Here is a 22,796-nt window from a genome sequence, read left to right as displayed (position 1 = left end):
TAGTATTTCAGTGGAGTGTTTTAGGGATGTACATTGTGTTTAGCAGTAATAGGCCCAGCTGTTCTTGTAATCCTTAAACTAAGCTGTTACCGTTTTCTGTCCTTTGTGTGCATACTTTGTTTAATGTTGCTTAGATTTTTTTCTTTTACTTCTATTTCTTAATATTTATTTTAATTTTTAGCCCAAACTCTGCACATTTCCTCATTGTTTGTCTGATAGGGATAAAATGAGAGTCTTCACTTTTCCCCCTAGATTTTAAAAGTAATCACATGTGCTTATTAGTAAAATTTCACATATCCAGGAACAAGTTTTGTATTTTGATGTTTGTTCTACTTTCCCTGTATTGTAGATAGTCTGAAATGATGCATGGCTATTTAGTATTCCACCTTGTGTACCTGTTGAGATTTTAAAATATTTGACAATGTTACAGCAAATATCCTTATACATCTTACACATTGATATGTGTGTTATTTTTATTTTAATGAAGTAACTATATTAATCAGGAAGAAATTGAAGAACTAAATTGATAAAATATATTTGCCTCTTTTAAGACACTTCTCAGAAGATGATACACAATCAATCAACAAATACATGAAAAATGTTCAACATCTCTAGCAATTAGAGAAATGCAAATCAAAACTACTCTAAGATTTCATCTCACTCCAGTCAGCATGGCAGCTATTAAGAATACAAACAACAATAAGTACTGATGAGGATGTGGGGAAAAGGGCACACTCTTACGTTGATGGTGGTACTGCAAATTGGTGCAACCAATCTGGAAAGCAGTATGGAGATTCCTTGGAAAACTGGGAATGGAACCACCATTTGACCCAGCTATCCCACTTCTCAGTTTATACCCGAAGGACTTAGCCACCTCAGTGTTTATAGTAGCCACCAGTGTTTATAGTAGCACAATTCACAATAGCTAAATTGTGGATCCACCCTAGATACCCTGTGGTATATATACACAATGAAATATTATTCAGCATTAAAAAAGAATAAAATCGGGCTGGGATTGTGGCTTAAGTGGTAAAGTGCTTACCTAGCATGCATGAGGCACTGGGTTCAAATCTCAGCACCATCACAAATAAAGATACTGTGTTCACCTAAAAAATAACTAAAAAATAGATATTTAAAAAAAGGGAATAAAATCATGGCATTTGCAAGTAAATGGATGGAGTTGGGAGAATATAATGCTAAGTGAAGTAAGCCAATCCCAAAAAACCAAAGGCCAAATATCTTCTCTGATATAAGGATACTGATTCAAAATGGGGATGGAGGTGGAGCATGGGAGGAATAGGTGAATTTTAGATAGGGCAAATGGGAGGGAGGGGTAGGCAGGGGGTGTGGGGATAGGAGACAGTGGAATGAGATGGACATCATTACCCTAAGTACATGGATGGAAACATGAATAGTGTGACTCTACTTTGTGTATAACCAATTTGTATAATATGAATTGATTTGCATTCTGCTGTCAAATATAACAAACTAGAATAAATAAAATAAAATAATTAAAAAAAATAGATCTTTACTTAGCTGGGCACAGTAGTGTACTCCTCTAATACCAGTGGCTCTAGAGGTTGAGCCAGGAGGATCACAAGTTCAAAGCCAGCCTCAGCAATTTAGCAAGGCCCTAAGCAATTTAATGGGAACCTGTCTCAAAATAAAAAATTAAAAAGGGCTGGGGATGTGGCTCAGTGGTTAAGCACCCCTGAATTCAGTCCCTGATATCTGCCTCCCCAAAGTCTTTATAGTTGCTGACTTATTTAATAAATGGTGAAATATTTCCCCAGATTTCTTAGTACTAGATCATCCTTAATACTCCTAGAATACCCTTCCCTTGGCTTATGTACTTTGGAATTTTTATACTAACATTTTTAGGATTTTTTTGGTATGGTCATTATGCTGGATTAATAAAAAAGAACACTTCTTCCTTCTTTCTTTTTCCTTTCCGCTCCTTTTTTGTGAGAATATTAGATTTGAGGAGAAGATTTGAAAACATATACCCATAAATGTGTCTGTTTTTTGGGTACTTAACCACGAGTCACATCGTCAGCCCTTTTTATTTTTTTATTTTATTTATTTATTTTTATTTTTTTAAAGAGAGTGGGCTGGGGATGTGGCTCAAGCGGTAGCACGCTCGCCTGGCATGCGTGCGGCCGGGTTCGATCCTCAGCACCACATACCAACAAAGATGTTGTGTCCGCCGAGAACTAAAAAATACATATTAAAATTAAAAAAAAAATAAAGAGAGAGAGAGAGAGAGGAGAGAGAATTTTTAATATTTATTTTTTATTTTTAGTTTTCGGTGGACACAACATCTTTGTTGGTATGTGGTGCTGAGGATCGAACCCGGGCCGCACGCATGCCAGGCGAGCGCGCTACCGCTTGAGCCACATCCCCAGCCCCCCACTTTTTATTTTTGAGACAGAGTCTTGCTAAGTTGCTGAGGCTGGCTTTGAACTTGTGATCCTCCTGACTGAGCCTCCTAGCTGGTATTACAGGTATTCACAATGGTGCCTGGCTGGTTTGTGTTTTTTTTTTTTTTTTTAATATTTATTTTTTAGTTGTGGTTGGACACAATACCTGTATTTATTTATTTTTATATGGTGCTAAGGATCCAACCCAGGGCCACATACTTGCTAGGTAAGTGCTCTACTGCTGAGCCACAAGCCCAGCCGCTGGTTTGTGTTTTTTAAACAACATTATTAGTGTCATATTTGGCTGTGTCTTTTAAGTTTTCTATCTTGTGAGTCAATTTAGAAACTGTGTTTTCTTTCAAACTAATTCATTTAGAAACTTCAAATTTATTAGCATTAAATTTTGCAGAGTATGGTTCTAGAACTTGTTTTATTTTCTGTTATGTTGCCTTTTTATTGCTAGCTTTTGGTGTACTTGGGTATTCTTTATTTCTTTGTTAAGTAACTTATTGGATTGTTTTACTTTTATTTTATACTATGTTTTAATTTTAGCAGAAATATAATCTATCACTCTACATTACTAATTTTTGACAATGTATTCTGTCTGAGCGGGCATTAAAGTCTTCTCAGTTTTTCCTATAGTTGGTGTTTTATTTTGTGTATTTAGTTTTAAAAAAATTTTTTTTAGTTGTAGATGGACACAGTACCTTTATTTTATTTTTTTAAATGTGGTACTGGGGATCGAACAACTCCCAACCCCCATTATTTATGTTAAAATATTTTTTAGTTATTAGTAGATCTTGTATTTATTTATATGTGGTGCTGAGGATGGAACCCAGGGCCTCACAGATGCCTGGCAAATGCTCTACTACTGAGCCATGACTCCAGCCCTATTTTTATTTATTTTTTTTAAATGAGTTTTTAGTATGTGTATGTTCTTGGCCATTATAGTTTATTTAAGGATTGTATCCATATCATTATAAAGTGTACCTCTATTTTATATTTCATTTTACTTGAATTATATTTAATTTTACTTTATCAGTCATTACTGTCATAACCTTTGTCTTTTGTTTTATGTGACTTCCCGGCCATGGCCTACATAGGGAGGGAGTAGGTGACCGTTGGAAGTGTGGACCGGCTGGAAATAAACTCTAGAAAAGCAGTATTAAGAAATAAGGGGCTAGGGTTGTGGCTCAGTGGGCAGAACACTTGTCTAGCATGCATGAGGCACTGAGTTTGATCCCCAGCACCACATAAAAATATGCAAATAAAATAAAGGTATTGTGTCCATCTACAACTAAAAAAATTAAAGAAAAAATCAAGAAATACAGGCCTGGTGCAGTGGCACAAGTCTGTAATCCCAGCGGTTCTGGAGGCTGAGACAGGAGGATCACAAATTCAAAGCTAGCCTCAGCAAAAGCAAGGCACAACTCAGTAAGACCCTGTCTCTAAATAAAAATAGGGCTGGAGATGTGGCTCAGTGGTTGAGTGCACCTGAGTTCAATCCCCTGGTACCAAAAAAGAAGCACAAAAGATGAGAAATTATTCAAAGCAGAGGCATTGTGATGATGGGTAGAGGAGACTTGATGGGTCTGATCCTAACAAAGGGAAAAGCCCATGGATCCTTTATTTATTTATTTATTTAATATTTATTTTTTAGTTCTCGGCAGACATAACATCTTTGTTGGTATGTGGTGCTGAGGATCGAACCCGGGTCGCACGCATGCCAGGCGAGCGCGCTACCACTTGTGCCACATCCCCAGCCCGGATCCTTTATTTATAGTTAAGCACATCAAAGAGATTCATTGAGGAGCTTCTTTAGGAAAATAGGATGAAAATGGAGAAAACAAGTTGGTTGGGGCTTGGCAGCTTTGAAGGGGGCAACTGCCTTTGAACTTTGGGCTGTGAGCTGAGACAGGGCACCAGCATGATCTGGGAATTTTACACACGTTCCCAGAAAAGCAACCATCCTGCCTTATGATGGCTCAAACAAACCCTTAATTCTTACCCAGCTTCCAACACAACTGATAGATTTTTGCATTTTATTCTACGGGTATTTTTTGTTTTAGGCGTTTCCTTTGTAGGTGGCATGTGGTTATCTTTAAGTTTTTGAATCAGTTCTGAGTCTCATTTTATATCATTGTTATATGGTGTGTTCTCCCTTTTATTTATTTAGAAGTTGTGTAATTTATGTTTATTTTCTTACTGTCTATTGACTTTTTATTTCCTTGTTGACATTTCTGGGATTTTTGTTATAATCTATTAATGTTTATTCATGAATTTATTCAACAAATATTTATCTCTTACTGTGTGCTCCAGTCATTTTGCTAAATGTAGGCGACACTGTAGTGAAAAAGATGAACTACTCTTCTGCTTTCATGGAACTTACACACTACAGGGGAAAATAGAAAAAACTTAAAAATATTATAGATTGTATAAAATGCTAGGAAGGAAATAAATGAGCTATTTGCCATGCTGTATAATCATTGGGAAAGTTCAGAGACAAACTTGCTGAAAAGAGATGAAGTAAGCTAAAACCTAAGGAATGAAATAGAGCCAACCTTGTAAGTCTCGGAATAGTGCCCATATGGTTACAGTTTTAGGGGGAGTATTCAAGTAGAGGGAATAGCAAAGGCAAGACAAAAGGGAAAACTTCGATTTTTTTTTTCTTTTTCTCCCTATACTAATGGTGTTTGATTCATCAGATTTATTGAACCCTTTTAATGACAAATGTTTTGTGAACACCATTTTTGCTCTTGTGAAATTCATAGATAATATAAACTATGAACACACATTTTCTTTAAAGATCAGTATAAAACCTTAAGTAACATAAAGAAGTAAAAGGAAATTTATGTTTCTAAATTTTCTTTCAGTATTTATAAATGGTCAGGCACAGTTTTACTAAAAGTGGAATATAAACAAAACACCTATTTACCTTCATATATAGAGTCACCATGAATTTGTTATCTATAAATGTTTGGTTTAAGTGACATATAAGCAACTTATAAACCATAACCAGTGTTTTCCCTAAGTGGTATACAACTCCTGGAAAAACTCTGAAAAATGCAAAGTGAAGCTTTTCTGTGATTTAACCAAAAGTAAACTATTCTATGACTACACAATGTGCATTGTATATTTTGAGAAAATGAAATGTGTATTAAAGCATTACACAGAGTACTTTGTTAATACACACATACATCCATGCACACAATTAGATTGTAGGCTGTAATATTATAAACTGGTATTTTTTTCATTAATTAATACTTTCTAGGATAGATAGTGGAAGGTAAGCAGGATTTTCAACTTGGCAGTATTGGACATTTTGGGGCTAAATAATTTTTTGTTATTGTTGTTGAGAGTTGTCCTATGCATTGGATATTTGTCAGCATCTCTGGCTTCTTTAGATGGCTAGCATAGCTTCCTCACAGTGTGAAAATAAAAATTGTTTCTTCAGATATTTCCAAATTTACCCTGGGGGACAAACTTGTCCAGGTTGAGGATTGAATTAAAGGTACACTTTATACAATAAAGAAAGATTGAGATATATTCATTGTCTTCAAGCTCTGTTTTCATAGGTTCTGTCATTCAACACTTAGTGATAAAAGGGATATCAAAGTATTAAGGATAACTGGTTGCAGTAGCGCACACCTGTAATCCCAGCAGCTTGGGAGGCTGAGGCACAAGGATCATGAGTTAAAAGCCAGCCTCAGTAACTTAGCAAGGCCCTAAGCAACTCAGTGAGACCCTTTCTCTAAATAAAGTACAAAATAGGGCTGGGGATGTGACTCAGTGGTTGAATGCCCCTGAATTCAATCCCGAGTACTACTCACCCCGCCTCCCAAAAAAGGGCTGGGTTTGTGGCTCAGTGGTTAAGTGCCTATGGGTTCAATCCCTGGTACAAAATAAATGAATGCTTGCATGCACAAGGCCCTGAGTTCAATCCCTAGCACCACAAAACAAAACCAACAACAACAAAAAAAACCCCAAACAAACAAACAACAACAACAACAAACCAAACAAAATGAATGAATGAATGAACGAATGAATAAATGAATAAATAAATAAATGTGAATAAAGTTTCTGTCCTTGAGCTTACATGCTGAGGAGGGAGAATGACATAGGAACACATAATACTGATGGTCAGTATAGTTAGATGTATCAACTGTGTTTTGACTTAAAATATTTCCAGCTTGCAGTCGATTTATTGAGATGTAACCTCATTGTGAGTTGAGGAGCATCTGTATAGTACAACATGTTGCATATTATAATTTCAATGGTACAATGCTATAAGGACACCAGAGGAAATATGTCCAGGAATCTCAAGGGTAAAATACCATTCATTTACTTGAACATGTCAGTGTCACATCATCAATTTAAAAAATAGTTTTAAAGAATCTTGAGTTTTTGTTAACAATACAAAGAATGTGTATTTCCACTTAAGACTCATTGAAAATCAACACATTTGGGGGTTGGGATGGAGCTTAGTATTTATTAGAGCTCTTGTCCGGTGTGTGCAAGGCCTGGGGTTGAATTGGCACATTTTAACATTTGTCTTTCTCTTTTCTCTTTCATCTTTTACTTCTTAACATGCTTGGTTTTTTTGATTGTATTAATGTTGATTTTAGACACTAGGTGGCAGTCTTAGCTCTAGAGAGGAGCCATGAGTGAGTAAAGTTTGGGGCCCAGTGAAGATTCATCCTTTATTCTATCTGTATTAGACACAGATGTCCTTAAGATGAGATACAGCTAAAGTAAGGAGACAGTTTATTGCATAGTATTTTAAAAAATTAAACAGAGAGGTGAACACAGAATATTGGACCTAGGAATGCATCTTATTTCACAAAGATATTTATTTCCCTAATCAAAATATTATTCATTTAGAGGCAGTATGAATTCAGTGGTCAAGAAGACCATCAAGAAGTGAAATTATAGTTTTTATCTTAGCTCTGCTGCTTTCTAGCTTACACAAGATACTCTTTTTCTGCAATTCCTCAATTGTAAAATGGGAATAATGGTATCTCATTATGAGGATTAAATGAATAATGTAAACACAAGTTTTAGAGCTTAGAACAAAACCTAGCATATAGTAAGAACACAGTAATGTTAGCTATTAGTAGTATTGAAAATATAGGATATAAAATACTAGTGTATAATTCTCCTTATTTGGCTATTTACTTATCTATTTGATCATTGACTCATGATTTTATAGTTTTGCATTTAATTAGAGGGCAAATACAGAGCCATTTAACAGTCTGAGGCCGTATTTGCAATATACAGTTATGAATTTAAAAATTTTTTTTAGTTGAAGATGGAATAATATTTTTATTTTATTTATTTTTATGCAGTGCTGAGGTTTGAACCCAATGCCTCACATGTGCTAGGCAAGTGGGCTTTACCACTGAGCCACAACCCCAGCCCCTAATATTGTTTTTTGGTGTTCCTGATAAGGATACCAATGACTATGTGACCTTTCCCCCATTGGTGGTAACATGTTCTTTTTGACTCGGATCCTAAACAATTTTACCTTTATTTTTTGCTCCTTCTAGTAATTACCACTTCTTCTTTTTTAATTTTTTTTTGTAGTTGTAGATGGACAGCATGCCTTTATTTTATTTGTTTATTTTTATGTGATGCTAAGGATCAAACCCAGTGCCTCACGCATGCTAGGCAGGTGTTCTGCCACTGAGCTACAGCCCCAGCCCCAAGTAACTACCACTTCTGAGTCGTTGCTCTTGAGCTCTGATGCTGCTTTTGATCATTTTTTAATAGTTCTATGGTGTTCCATTTTGTGGGCATACATAAGCACATTTTTTCTGACCCTCTACAGATGGAAAGTTCAATGCAGTTTTTGCTACACGTTGTTATAAATGATGCTTGCATGTGCATGTATTTGCACTTTTAGTTAAATATTTTCAACATCTTGCCAATGTCCATTGTCAAGTTTGAATTAGTTTATACTTTCATGGCAGTATGTGAGAAGGTGTCCATTTGTTTATATCCTCACCCGTAATGAGTATTTTTATGTATGTATTTATATGTGTATACATGAATGAATGAATGATAGTGTCTCACTGAAGGAATGAATAAATGAATGATGGGGGTCTTGCTCTGTTGCCAAGGGTGGCCTTGAAGCCTTGGGCTCAAGCTAGTCTCTTGTCTCAGCATGCCAAATATAAGAATATGCCATCATGCCCAGCTTAATAGATATTTTTAGATGACTTTGCCAGAAAATTAAAGATTATTTTGTTTTTAGTTTTTCTTTCTTATACCAATTTTATAAAATTAAAGAAAAACTTTTTCTTTGCATTTCTGTCTGCTGAGCATCTCTCCATATAGTAAAAAACAATTAAATTTGGAATCCTGTGAAATATTGCTTCTAAAATTTTGCCTGTGTCTCAGTGTTCATCTAAAGTATTTATGTAGCTATAATATATTTACTTTATAGATGTAACTTTTTTTTTCAAATTTTTTTATTTTTCTTGGGTACCTGGGCTTGAACTCAGGGGCACTCACACCACTGAGCCACATTCCAGCCCTTGTATTTTATTTAGAGACAGTCTCACAGAGTTGCTTAGGCCCTTGCTAAGTTGCTGAGGCTGGCTTTGAACTCAAGATCCTCCTGCCTTAGTCTCCCAAGCTGCTGGGATGACAGGTGTGTGCCACCACACCTGGCTCTATATGTAACATTTAAATACTGCAGCAGCATTTAACTAAGGAAAGTCATGGATTGAATATAAAATATATTTGTGTGTGTGTATATATCTATACACACACATATACACTAAAGGGGCTGGAAATATGACTCAGTGGTAGAGTACTTGCTTATCAGGTGTAAGGCCCTGAGTTTGATTCCCAGCACTGCCAAAAAAGTAAATAAATAAACAAACAGAAGAGTTTTGTTCAGGGATTTTCTTCTGAAAATAGCTTGACTAACATTCTTTTAGCAAAATGAAGTATTAAAATTTTGTTTTAACAATTTTAATTCCATTGTGCCATGAAAATTTATAGTGTTGTGTATTATTTTGGATTGTACATTGATATACAGATTAGTTTTGAAGACAATTCTGTCATTATTCTAGGAGGTACTATTGCCTCTGTTATTGTATTTTAGGAGATCAGCAACATATAAGCTTCTGTTCATTATCAGATAGAAAGGCAAGTAGTTTCGATCTTCAAGGAGCTAAAATTTTGCAGTGCTGCCAACATAGAGGCTTGGTAAAATTAATGAATACAAGGTATTTTTGTCACATGTATTTTCCCCATTTACCTTTTTTTTTTTAAAATATGTATTTGTTAGTTGTAGTTGGACACAATATTTATTTATTTTTTATGTGGTGGTAAGGATTGAACCCATGGCCATGTGAACTACCACTGAGCTACAACCCCAGGTCCCCCACCTTTTATACAGAGAGAAGTACACAGTTGAATTGTTATACAGATGTAAGGTAACCAAATTCTAAATTAATGCAGTTTTTATGTTGATAAATTAGAATTTAATAAATGTATGGTAAAATGCATTTTACATGACACAGTTCTTAAAACTATGATAAATTAAAAAAGTTTTATATTTGTCAACATAATTTAAAACAATAATTTTGTGTGCTTTATTAGAATTAATAAGATGTTTTTATTGCTGAGTTGGAAGTTTCACTTGACATAGTTTTCTTTATTTATAGTGAGATGAGCTAGTCACCTTCATCACACTGTCTATAAAGTTTGACTAAAAGTAGGTAGTTGGGGACTTTGTAGCCTCCTTTTAGAATGGAGAAAGCTAGAGAAATCATTGCTCCTGCACTTAAAACAATGATAACAAACTCCAGAAATCTACAAATATGTAGATTTCTTAAATCCATCAGAGAGCTGAGATGGTAGGACAGCCATCCAACCCAAAGTCTTAGAAAAGACAGCTACCTCCAAGGAAAATTAGGATCTTAGTACTTTTTACCTGATACAGAGAACAGTAATCAGAAGAATTCTGTTAAAATTTTTAGTGAACTGCAAAAGACTTAGTATAGACTAGCAAGAGAACATAGACCACTGCACAACAGGGGTGCTTGTTCCCACTCACAGTCTCTTCAACACAGACTGGTATCTTGCAGAGAATTGAGGCAAGAGTGAAGGTATTGAGAAAGTGTCCCTCACTGGATAGGCCTGGATGAGGGAAAGTCCTTCTCCCCTCTTTTTCTCCTATGAGACAAAAAGCCTTAAACTTGCTGTGGGAGGGTCCAGAACTTCAGCAGGAGAAGAACACTGAAAAGGTCACACCCTGGGCACCAAGGAACTCATTGCTTGCTTAAGATGGAGGCTTCATAAGAGTATCAGAGGAAAACCCCATCCCCACCCCTACCCCCCAGGAGGCTAATAACTGTGAATAACAGGTTAACAGTGAAATTCTGTGAGTTGCAGGAACATGGAGGCAGACTATTTAACATATAATATTAAAAGGACATAAAACTGAAGGCTAAATACATTCAGAGAAATACATCTGGCAAACAGACTCTGCCCTGAACATGAGGTGTAGCTTGAGGAATTGGAAGCCTGTGGTGCATTATGGGTAACCACATCAGCAACAGGTTTCAAACCAAGCTCATGTCCTGACTGGATCGATTCAACCTCCTGTCACTTAAGGCTTGGCAAAAGGAAAGGCACACCTGCTTCAAGGCATAAAAACTTTTGCCTCAGTGTCAGCCATCTTACAGAGGATATCCTGCATTCAAAAAAACGTTTGAGGCATAAAAAGAAGCAAGGAAAAACAGCAAACTAAAGTCACAGGTATTGGAACTATGAGATATAGAATTTAATATCTATATTAAAAAAGACAGACATGATCAGACAAAGATACTATTTAAAAAATCACGTGAAAACCCCAGAAATGAAAAGCACAGTAACAGATGAAAAATGTTTTCAATAAGCTCATCAATGAACTTGGCATAGCCAAGGAAGAATCTGAGAACTTGAAGATAAGCCAATACAAATTATCCAAGCTGAGATGCAAAGAGAAACAAGTGTAAAAAATCATAGAACAGAGCATCCATGAGCTGTGGTATGTTAGCAAATGGCCTGAATGTATAATTGAAGTCTTGAAAGGAGAAGAGAAAGAGAGTGGAAGAAATACTTGAAGACCAGTGGTCAGTTTTCCAGAATTAATAATGGACACCAAACCAAGAGTCCTAAAAGCTCAAAGAACATGAGGTTATCCTCAAATCAGACAAAAGACAGGAAAAATAACTAGGTGTTGCTTATTCAAACAGCGAAAATTAAGGATAAGGACAAAATATTAAATGCAGAGTTTCCCTCTGATTCATTTTGGTGGAACAAAGAATTACAGAAGACTTCTCATTAGATCTGTGCAAAGTAAAAAATAACGCGTGACATCTTTAATTTTTGAAGCTAGAGGGTTTATTTAGGCATTTCCTTGGTAATAAAAATGATAAAAAGAGTGGTTACATTTGCATAAAAACATAAAGTTGCATGTCAAAACACTTCAGTTAAAATACAAGTGAAGGGACTGGAGTTGTGGTTCAGTGGGAGAACGCTTGCCTGGCATGCATGAGGCACTGGATTTAATCCCCAGCACCACATAAAAATAAACAAATAAAATAAAGATACTGTGTCCATCTTCAACTAAAAAAAATATTTTAAAAAATACAAATGAAAACTTGGAAAATGTTATTTTTACATGTTAATAATTAGTAAAGAACTCTAGCAGCGATATCTTTAAATGGCCCAAGGTAAAATCTTTCAACTCAGAATTCTTTACTCTGCAGAAATACTCGTTTCAAAAGTGAAGGAGAAATACTGTGTCAGAGAAACAGAAACTGAAAGAGTTTAGACGTATATAAAAGGAAGTTGTTCAGGCAGAAGGGATTTAACACTAGAAATTTGGATCTGTATAAATAATGAAGTGTGCTGGAGAGAGAATAAACAAAGATATAAGATTCATGACTTATTAATTGTTTTTTGCTTTTCTTAATTTTCATTGGTTTGAAAGATGACCATAAAACAAAAATATCAGCAATGTATTTTGTGTTTAGAGTGCACATGCACGACACACACAAAAGTAATATAAGGGATGGTTAGTTTTGAATATACTGTAGTAATATCTTTTATATTATGTGAGAAATGGCATAGTTTGAGGTGAGGTTCTGATTAATTATATTGTAAAGTTTTGGACAACCACCAAAACATTTTTTTTCAAGAGGCATGAATAAATAGCCAATAATGGAGGTAAAATGGAATCATAGAAATATATTTGGCTAATCTAATTTAAAAAAAGAAATAGGGGAAAAAACCAAGAGTAGATGGATCAGATAATAACAGTGAACAAGAGAACAATTTTATTTCAGCCATATTAATAATTATGTTAAACATAAATGGTATAAGTCTAGTAAGACAGATTTTTCAGATTGAATACAAAAGCAAAGTCCTTATATATGCTATTTGAAAGAAACACAATTTTATATATAAAGACATGGGCTGGGCGTAGTGGTGCATGCCTCTAATAATAATAAAAAAAAAGGTTGGGTAGTTCAGTGGTCAAGAATCCCTGGATTCAATCCCTAGTTTGAGGCGGGGGGTTAAAGTAAATGAAAAGTGAAAGGATGTGAAAAATGATATACATGGAAACACAAATCAAAGGAAGGCTAGGGTATGTATGTTAATATCAAATAACATAGACTTCAGAGCAAAGAAAACTACCAAGGATAAAGAGGTACATTAAACAATGATAAAGGGATCTGTTCTCCTACAGTCTTTTAAATAGCCCTAAGTATGTATATATCTAACAACAGACCTTAAAAATGCATAAATTAAAAATGGAAAACTAAAAGGAGAAATAAACAGATCAGTTGTTAAGACTGGAGAATACTTCTCTTTCGATAATTAAACCAATTTGGAAAATGAGGATATAGGACTACTAACAACTTGATGTAATTACAGTAATATGTTTAAGAGCATATGGAATACTCAACAAGGTAGATGTTATTCTAGCTCATAAAAGAAGTCTTTGAAAGTATACAAAGGGTGTGCTTGGACCATAATGGAATTAGACTAGAAATCAATAACAAGCTGGGCATGGTGGTGCACACCTGTAATCCCAGTGGCTTGGGAGGCTGAGGCAGCTTCAGCAACTTATTGAGGTCCTAAAGTAACACAATGAGACCCTGTCTCTAAATAAAATACGAAAAAGGGCTGGGGATGTATCTCTGTGGTTAAGCACCATTGGATTCAATCTTGGTATCAAAAAAAGAAAAAAGAAATCAGTAACAAGTATATTTGGAAACTCTCCATTTGAAAATTAAACAGCAACATTAACCCATGGTTGAAGGAGGAAATAAATAACAAGGAAGTTAAAAAAAAATTATTGAATTAAATGAAATGAAAGCACAATGTGTCAAAATTAAGGGATGCAGCTATGGAGTGCTTAGAGGGAAATATAGAACCTTAATCCTTATAGTGAAAAAGAATGTTGTGTTCATATTCAGATTTTATTTACTCATTCTTCAACTGATTGGCATTTGGGTTGTTTCCACTTTTGTGATTTTGCTTAAGAAAATTTTAGAATCTAGTAGGTGGTCCTTTTCATAAATGTTTCATACTGCTTTTATTAAAGGCATTAGCACACAGAAATAAGATAATGGATGTTAGATGATGATAGGTAGAGATAACTATAATAGATAACACCTTTCCTTTATAGGGACTATTTTTAGTGTCTTACTTATTTTTAACTCATTTAATTCTCACTACTCTATGAGACAGGTGTTATTGTTATCTCCACGTTATAGATGAGGAAACTGAGCAGAGAAATGAGAGCTTGCCCTGTTTTATATGGTAAATGGGATAACTAAGGTCATACCCTGGCCATGTGGCTCTGAAGTCTGCACCACACTGTTCCACCATTTCACAGGAAAGAGTAGGCATAGCCAAACTGTGAGTGAGTTAATGGGAATTTCAGCGAAACTTCATTGAGTTTGCTTACTTTCTTCCCTTCATGGCAGAGTTTATAAATTCTAGCCTGTTCTCTTTTCTATTAAGAGACAGTGGGTTTATCAATTAGTTCTGATTTTATTTACCCTTAGAGTTTAGAACATACCTGATTTTCATTGTACTTGGGGATCTTCTCCTAAATTGAAGCATCTTCAAATTTGATGTTATCTTGTCATTTTCTAGTTTCAAAAAAGAAAAATTGGTGTAAAAAAATAGAATGTATAGATCTTAGTTTGTAAATACCATTCTGCAGTAAAGTAAGTCTTGAATCCTTGGAGAAATGATTGATTCCAAATTTTGGAAAATTCAAGATAAGCCTGGAACATCATTTGGTACCAAAAAGTAAGAATGTCTTTCCCCCCAAAAAAGGCAAGCCAGAGACACTGGAACCAACTAAAGCTGGGATGTTTGAACAACAACACAAATAATGATGATAATGAATTATATCCATGTGACCTTATTCACTTAAATAATTAAAAAACAAATTAGAGAAAGCAGCACTTCCTGCAGTAGAGCTATAATAAATGTGGAAGAAATGATGGAAATCATTTGCAGTAGGCACTCACAAATAATAATTATTATATGCAAGAGTGACTAATATATGCAAAAGTTAGTGAAAGTATGAGAAATAGGTATTTGCATAGTCTCAGAATATACCTCCCTAGGACATTAATTACAGAGGAAAAACTAATAGCTTCATGGCCGAAAATCCTAATAGATACCCCTTAATCAATAATCAGTTAACCAGCTCCAGTAATAAGATATATTGACAATAAGGCACATTGATAGGAATAACACAGCCTTATTCCTGTGTTATTTTTGCCAGAAATGCAGAAATCTCAGTCTAGAGAAAATATCAGACAAAGCCAGATGAAGACCCTTCTACAATATAACTGACCAGTACTCTTTTAGTAGTGTTTCAGAAATGAGGGACAAAGACAGACTGGGTACCCTTGGGAGATTTGAAGAGAATATGGAGACATGACTAGGGCAGGGTGGGATCCTGGATTGGTTCCTGGACCAGAAGGGGTGTTCCTGCTAACAATAATACATTTCAAGTGCCTGTCAATTAGTGATATTATGTCAGTATTTATAAGTTTTCAATAGATACACAGTTATTTAAGGTGCTATTATTAAGGAATGTTGGATAAAAGGTATAAAGGGACCTATATACTAACTTTGTAACTTTTTGTTAGTGCAAATTTATTTTAAATAAAAATATTAAAAATGTAAAAAGAGGGCTGGGGATGTGGCTCAAGCAGTAGCGCGCTCGCCTGGCATGCGTGCGGCCCGGGTTCGATCCTCAGCACCACATACCAACAAAGATGTTGTGTCCGCCAAAAACTAGAAAATAAATATTAAAAATTCTCTCTCTCTCTCTCTCTCTCTCTCTCTCTCTCTCTCTCTCTCTCCCCTCTCTCTCACTCTAAAAAAAAAAAATTAAAAAAAAAATGTAAAAAGAAAATGGCCTATGGTGTCTAGGCCTTGGTGGACAATAGCATTTCATATGTTCATAGTGAGTTGTAGTACCTGTCAACATGGTAGGAACAGTGCCTGCTACCGTGGGAATCAGATGAAAATAGTTCCCTGCATGCAAACAGTTGTCATCAGTTAATGTCTATAATGTGTGCAGATGAAAGTTCAATGAGTATAATAGTATAAAGAACCCCTAATATATATCTGTGGAAATACAGACATCTTAGAGATGTTCTGTGCCCGGGTTGAATTATTTGTAATAGATTATGTTGTTTTTGCAATTGGTCACTAGCAACAAAAGCTTCAGGGTGTGGGGCACCCTAATAGATTCACTGGATTTCTGTTTCCCAATCATTTACTTCATATAGTATGTACTGAAATAAAAAAAAAAGGAAGGAACTTAGAAAAGAGGGTAAAGGAAAATAAAAAATCTAGTCCAGCACTTTATTTGATGTCTACTTCATTTATAGCTTGTGAATGACTATGCTGGAAAATTAATGGCCCTAGAAGGAAAGAAGGTGGGATGAGGGTTTTCAATAGGGGGCAGGCAGGTTTTGTGAACTGGAGGTCCAGTGAACCACCTCGGTGCTAAGGACTTTCCCTTTTTTTTTTCCCCTCTGGGTATTGAGTCTTGTGATTTTTCCATCACAAGAAGGTTTTTGTTTTGTTTTTGAAAGTAGATGCTGATAGGTGAATCCACTTATTAGAATCTGTCTTTAGGAGGAGAATTAAGAGGCAAAGAACTTTCACTTTGGACATGGTCCAAGTGTGATCTTTTTGGCTTGCAAAAATACATTTCAGAGGGACCGTAGGTTTCTGAGGACCAGATGTAGGCTGGACAGCAGCCTTTCTTCTTTGTTTCATGGGAGCTGTGAGACAGTGTTTCCATCTCAGTTATCCTCTAGTCACCAATCCCTTGATTTCAAAAGATTTTGCACGTGAATTTCTCTCATTTCTCTGCATGTTTCTTACTAACAGTGGGAGAGAAAATGGAGTACATTGAGCTCAGGGCAGATGAGCAGGAATTGACCTGTTTGCCTGAAATGGAGGGAACTGACTTTAGAAATAAAGGAGAGTATTGAGTGCCTTTTCTTCCCCGGGAAAGAGAGGGCCTAAGGGAGCAGGAGCTTTACCACATCACCCTTTGCTTTCTGGCCTCTAAAAGTAGAGCATCACTGACGTGGTCTGTTCCCAGGCCCTTCTGCTGTTAGTGTCCGCACACTGGAATGTTCTTGTCTGCCTTTGTTTTTATAAGGAAATCTCAGATGTACTAATTCAGGCCTAGAGGTGATGATATTGAAGCCTGGATTTTGATTACAGAGATTCTATGACTTGTAAAAATAAAGTGATAAAATAACTGCTTTCTTGTTATATGATACAGAATTCCAGAAACTCTGGAGGAGTGTCACTGTGGATTCAATGGATGAGGAGAAAATTGAAGAATATTTGAAGCGACAGGGTATTTCTTCTATGCAGGAATCTGGACCAAAGAAAGTGGTGTGTAATCTCTAGAAAAAAAAATCAATCCTCTGTTCTCTGTTAGTTGCTTCCTGTTCTGCTCTCTGAAAAGCCAGTAGTCAGTCGCCCTTCAGGTTTTTCTTTGTCTCGTCCAGTGATTTGGTCAGATGTAACCCAGATCATGTCTGCAACTGAACTGCCCTTGGGTGCTGTTCTCCAGGCTGGGGAGAGCTTCCCATTGCCTTTAGCCTGTTCTAACTATGTCAGCTCTTGAGCTCCAGCCATGCCTCCCTGACTCTGGGGCCTCACTGTTGCCTACTCTCTCACCCCTGCACACACTTATCCCAGTTTCTACAGGAGCCTGCATCTTCATCTGCTTGGCCTTTAACACTGTAATTGTGCTTTCTTCCCCTTGCTTTGTGAGCTTTGTAGACTTGTCACTTAGTTCTGCTGTCTCTGATCATGTTGACTTGTCCTTGTTGATTTTCAGGTCCCTTGGGAACCCGATATTATTTTCTTTGTAGTGCCTAAATTCTTCTCATAGGAGGCATTAGTAATCACATAAAACTGGTAAATCACTGTGTATCAGCTAAGCAAAACCTAGATTCCTGTAGTTCAAGAATGGAGCCAGGTGGGGAGTAATTTACTAACATGTGAGACTCTCCCTCTCTCCTTTGCCATCATCACGCTTTGTGTCTTTTTGGGTGTGTGCAGTGTGTGCCTTAGTGAATTTTTAGGACTCAAAAAGGAAGATTTAATGCCAGTGATTTGTCCACAAATGTGTAATTACAGCCCTTCATGATGACCTATTATTAGTTTATTGATTTTTAATCATGTGTTATTAATATTTTAAATATACAGAATGGAGAATAATAGTACAAATCTTTGTGTCTCTCCATTTCTGTTTTGCTGTATCTCAGTATTTACTTCAGGCCCCCCACTTTAAATTGATGATGGTGGATATATTTTTAGACTTGATAACAGAGACAAAAACCCAAGAGCTTCACTGCCTCTCTTTTGTTTTATCCACTTAGTGCCTAGAATAGTTCTGGTAAGTTATGGGGCCAACCTGGTTATTGCTGATGTAGGTTCACACTTTATGGTAACAGAAAGTACTGAGTCTGGTTGGAGGTTGGCATGTGTGCTGAGGATGGGTGTATGTGAGGCTGGGTCACAGAGCAGGGGAAACTGCATCCTTTGCTGCAGGTTTCTGAGCTTGCTTATTAAATCCCGACTATCCTAACCACCTGGGAATTACTGTTGTTTCTGTTTTTTCCTTTAGGCTCCTATTCAGAGAAGGAAAAAACCTGCTTCACAGAAAAAACGACGTTTTAAGACTCACAACGAACACTTGGCTGGAGTGCTGAAGGATTACTCTGACATTACTCCTGGCAAATAGGGAACACTTTTGTCTTGAACAAAGAGTTACAAACACACAATCAAGATTTTGTTGTTGTTGTTGATGCTCGGGATCTGAAGACTGGCTGTCTTCCCATTCTGCTTCTTAGGACTGAGGCAAGGAGCAGTTCAGTTTACAGAACAAGTGCAAATTACCAAACTCAAAGCTTATTTTAATCAAATAGGCTAATGAGAAATGTGATATTCCCTCTAGACCTTCTGTTCCTTCTTGGGAGAAAGGCACTTAGCACGATATGCAGGTGTCTTTGCTATTTGTCTCTACTTCTAGATGGTTCCTGGTTCCATTTTTTCTCTTTTATTACCTTAGAGCAAGTTGGCAGATAGTCTTGAATGCAATATTTGTTTATTCCAAAAGAACATATTTATAATAAAATCATTGTAGAAGGATTTTGAAGAAGTTAATGAATTCCGTTTGTTTCTTTTCATTCTTGGAAATGGCAGCAACCAGCTCCAGTCCTGGACTTGCTCAGGGTGTGTGCTTGGGATGTTATGGAGACTGGAGTCTACTCTGGTACTGAGCATGTGGATTCCCAGTTGGAACACAAGACATGCCTCTCATTAGCAAGTAATGCAATAAAAAATACACTAGATGTAATTGTTAATGTTATCTTTTAAAAGGACAAATTGGTGTTATAGCCTGTTGGATTTAGAAAATAATGCTCTGGTATGGTCTTGAACAAGGATGGATGGAGTCATCTTGCCAACCTGAACATTAGCTTTACCATGTCTCACCCCTAACATGACTTGGCCTGAGGTTCATCTGGTTGAGATCCCCACTTTCCCCCTGTCACTGGCCTGGCTCATGAGAGCCTTTACCAAGTATGTGTGGGTTTTTTTCATAATGGGAAGTTGCTGTGGTCCTTCCTGCCTTCTGTAGCAAAGTTCCCATTTTCCTTATTGATGCTTTTTAAAAAAAATATTTTTTAGTTATAGTTGGACACAATACCTTTATTTTATTTATTTATTTTTATGTAGTGTTGAGGATTGAACCCAGGGCCTCACCCGTGCTAGGCAAGAGCTCTATTGCTGAGCCACAACCCCAGCCCCTTATTGCTGCTTTTTATATGGACTGCTGTGGTCCTTTGTGTTAGTGGCTTCATATCACAGGTTGAAATTGTATTGGATTATAAAAGTGGGGTCTGGTGTTCCTAAAAAATGATGGTACCCAAAGCAGTGAGTCCTTTGATTAGATGACAGAAGGCATTTTGCTTTTTTAATTTATATTCTATATGTGAACTTCCTACCCATTTAGTGCTCTCTGTTTGCTTTATGTCTTTCTAAATTCCAAGCTCTAAAACATGAGATGTGAAACTGAGACTCCCCTTGATAATTTGGAATACAGGAAATTCAACCTGTCTTGCTTTGTAAATAAGGAACTTTAATGACTTACAGCATAAAACTAGTTTCGTTGTAAATGTAGAATTAGCTTATCTCCAAATGCCTGCTTTTGTGGTCTGTACACCCCATCCTATTTTATGGGAGATGCCTTTTGGATATTTCAAATACTTCATCTTATTCTGCAAGGAGATAGACCTTCATCATAGATTCTAAAACAATATGCTTTACAGCTCGTTGTGTATTGTTAATAATTTCTAGCTAAGCCCGTGCTCATCAATACTTTATGGACTGGCCTGATAATTGATTGTTGTCTAAAACTTATTTCAGAAATGAGGAAGTTTAGATCTAGAGAAGTGTATTGCCAAGTCGATAACATGTGTGAACTATAGCTTTGTTTCATTCACTTGCATTTTATTTTGCTGATAAGCCTTGATCCTCTTTGCCTATGACATGCAATTCCTGCATGGTGAAGTACTGAGATTGTATCACTGAATGATGTGGGGAGGATATTGTTTTTGTGGAAAATTTGATAGGATCCTAGTTATGTTTATGATCATAATTAAAGAAGTAAGTTTTTTAGCAGTGTTTTTTTGAGTGTCTAAAAAACATTCTCCAGAAATTCCAAGCTAAAGGTGTGTTCCCACTTCTGCCTGTTTCTGTTGGATCTGCTGCCATTCAGAAGCAAGTAGGGATGGGCATGGCTGAGTGAGTTAAAAGGGTAAGTCAGGCTGTAGTGCATTTAATTTATAATTCATCAGTCACGTGAGGCTTTTTGGGGATAGCTAAGAGAAATGTAGTTGAGCCTGGACACAGTATAAAAATGAACATTTGGCCACTGCTGTCATAGCCGGTGAGTGTGGCTAGATGATGGTGGGACCCCAGGGACAGAAGAGCACTTTATACCTGTTGAGCAGAGAATTAGGAAAAATGCAGTGCAGAGACATCCGATCACTTCCAATCCCAGTGTTCATAGGGAAGGAATGCAAATGTACAGCCTTGGATTTTTCATATGAGCTGTTTGAAATCACTGGCAGCAAAAACATGTTATGAATGTAGTTGGTTATGTAGGACTAGAGTATTTGTATTTATCAATTACCCAGTTCCCCTCAGCTAATGGCTTAAAAGATGAAATTCAGTGTCCCCCCTTTCTTCTAGCTACTATTTTACTTTCAGCTGATTTGTGGGAAGATTTGGGGTTTTCTGAGGTTTCACTGTTAGCAAGCTGAGGCAGGTGTCGTGCCCTCTGTAGCAATGACCTGTTATCACTCACATTGCTGTCCTTGGAATTCATTTCCCAGTGTGTACTGAGAGAAGAGTAGGTGGGAGTTAGAAGCTCTGGGAACCTCTTGGAAACCATTTCTCTAACTTTGGAACACTTGTCACCAGGCTGTTTTGTGACTGTTGGGGGAAGCATAGTTTAGAAAAGTGGATTTAGAGTAAGCCCTGGCATTATGCTATTGGCTTTCCTCTTAAGATGAAACTGGAGTTTTGAGTGAGACTTTATTCCCTACTTGGCCACTTTCCTCTTGGTTCTTGCCTGCAAATTCTGAAGAATAAAATCTACAGACAATAATGGAAGGGAAGAGTAAACAGAGTAGGATTTATTTAAGCAAGAAAAGATAGAAGTCCCGCCTTGTGGAAGGAGGCCTGATAGCAGAAAACCTCATTTTGGTGTGCCACCTTAGGAGTTTATATGTGGTTTGGGCAGAGCATGGAGCAAAATAAATGTAAAATATGCAAAAAGAATCAAGGCTATAGCCTTATCATCTGGGTTCCCCCCACCTTCTGTTTTTCCGCTTTAAAGAACAAAAGCACATTTTCCTTCATGAAAGGATTTCCATTAGAAAAAGTGTGGTCTGCAGCCCTACTTACCTGAACATGTTCAACCTTGTTCAGTCTCAGAAGCTAAGTGGGTTTGGCCCTGGTTAGTTCCTCCATGGGAGAAATAAAGATTGAGGAGGCTGCTATCTTAGGCCCCTGTAGAAGTTTGGGGCTGTAGTATTAATCCAGCTCATCTGATTTGGGCCAGCACCTTGTGAGCATGTTGTGGTTTGAAGATCTGGTGAAATCTTACTTTTCAACCAGCCAGAACTTTGCAGGGTTCATACGCCACAGGGCATTCAGTGCAAAGCCTTGTGCATTTATACGAATAAACCACAGCCTGAATCTGGCAGAACTAGCTCCAGAAGCACTTTTATCTTATACCAGTTTTATCTTGACTCTTATTATTAATGTCACTACCATTAGGATGTCCTGCACCATTGGTAGACAGAGCTTTAAAAAAACATTTTCCTGCAAGTGTGGTGGCACATGCCTGAAATCCCAGCTGCTTAGAGGCTGAGGTAGGATTAAGTTTGAGGCCCTGTCTCAAATAATGGGGTGTGGGGAGGTGCTGGGTAAGGCACTTCTGGGTTCAATCCCCAGTGCTGCAAAAACAACCCTTCCCCCCAACTTGGAGACCTTAATCAAACTGACTACTTATATTTGGTGTAGCATTACAATGATAGTTTTAGTAGAGGCATTCTGAGGGTACTTCAGAAAATAGGGCACTAATAATAAACATTCTTTAGCCTAAGAATGTTGTAAAATTTGTTTTGTTAGGTGTGACATAATGGTTTTAAAGTAGAACAGTAAGAGAGCAACCATGTGCTGATATTTAAACTACTCCGGAAGAGTGGGCTTTTCACCATAGTTGAATGT

General features: G+C 36.7%; 1 protein-coding gene across 2 annotated transcripts in view; it reads left to right on the top strand.

The window, feature by feature from the left end:
• GTF2E2 (general transcription factor IIE subunit 2) overlaps positions 1-22,250 on the top strand; it is a 152,893-nt gene extending 130,643 nt beyond the window's left edge. For both annotated transcript variants that reach the window (XM_081269451.1, XM_081269450.1), the window contains 2 exons: positions 17,263-17,378; positions 18,622-22,250. In XM_081269451.1, the coding sequence (XP_081125577.1) occupies positions 17,263-17,378; positions 18,622-18,738 (233 nt within the window). In that variant the 3' untranslated portion in view covers positions 18,739-22,250. The remainder of the gene's footprint in view (positions 1-17,262; positions 17,379-18,621) is intronic.
• The last annotated feature ends 546 nt before the right edge of the window (positions 22,251-22,796 follow it).

Source organism: Spermophilus citellus, assembly GCF_964194105.1.
Source record: "Spermophilus citellus genome assembly, chromosome: 16".
Classification (NCBI taxonomy): Eukaryota; Metazoa; Chordata; class Mammalia; order Rodentia; family Sciuridae; genus Spermophilus; species Spermophilus citellus.
This window is presented reverse-complemented; position numbering and strand designations above follow the sequence as displayed.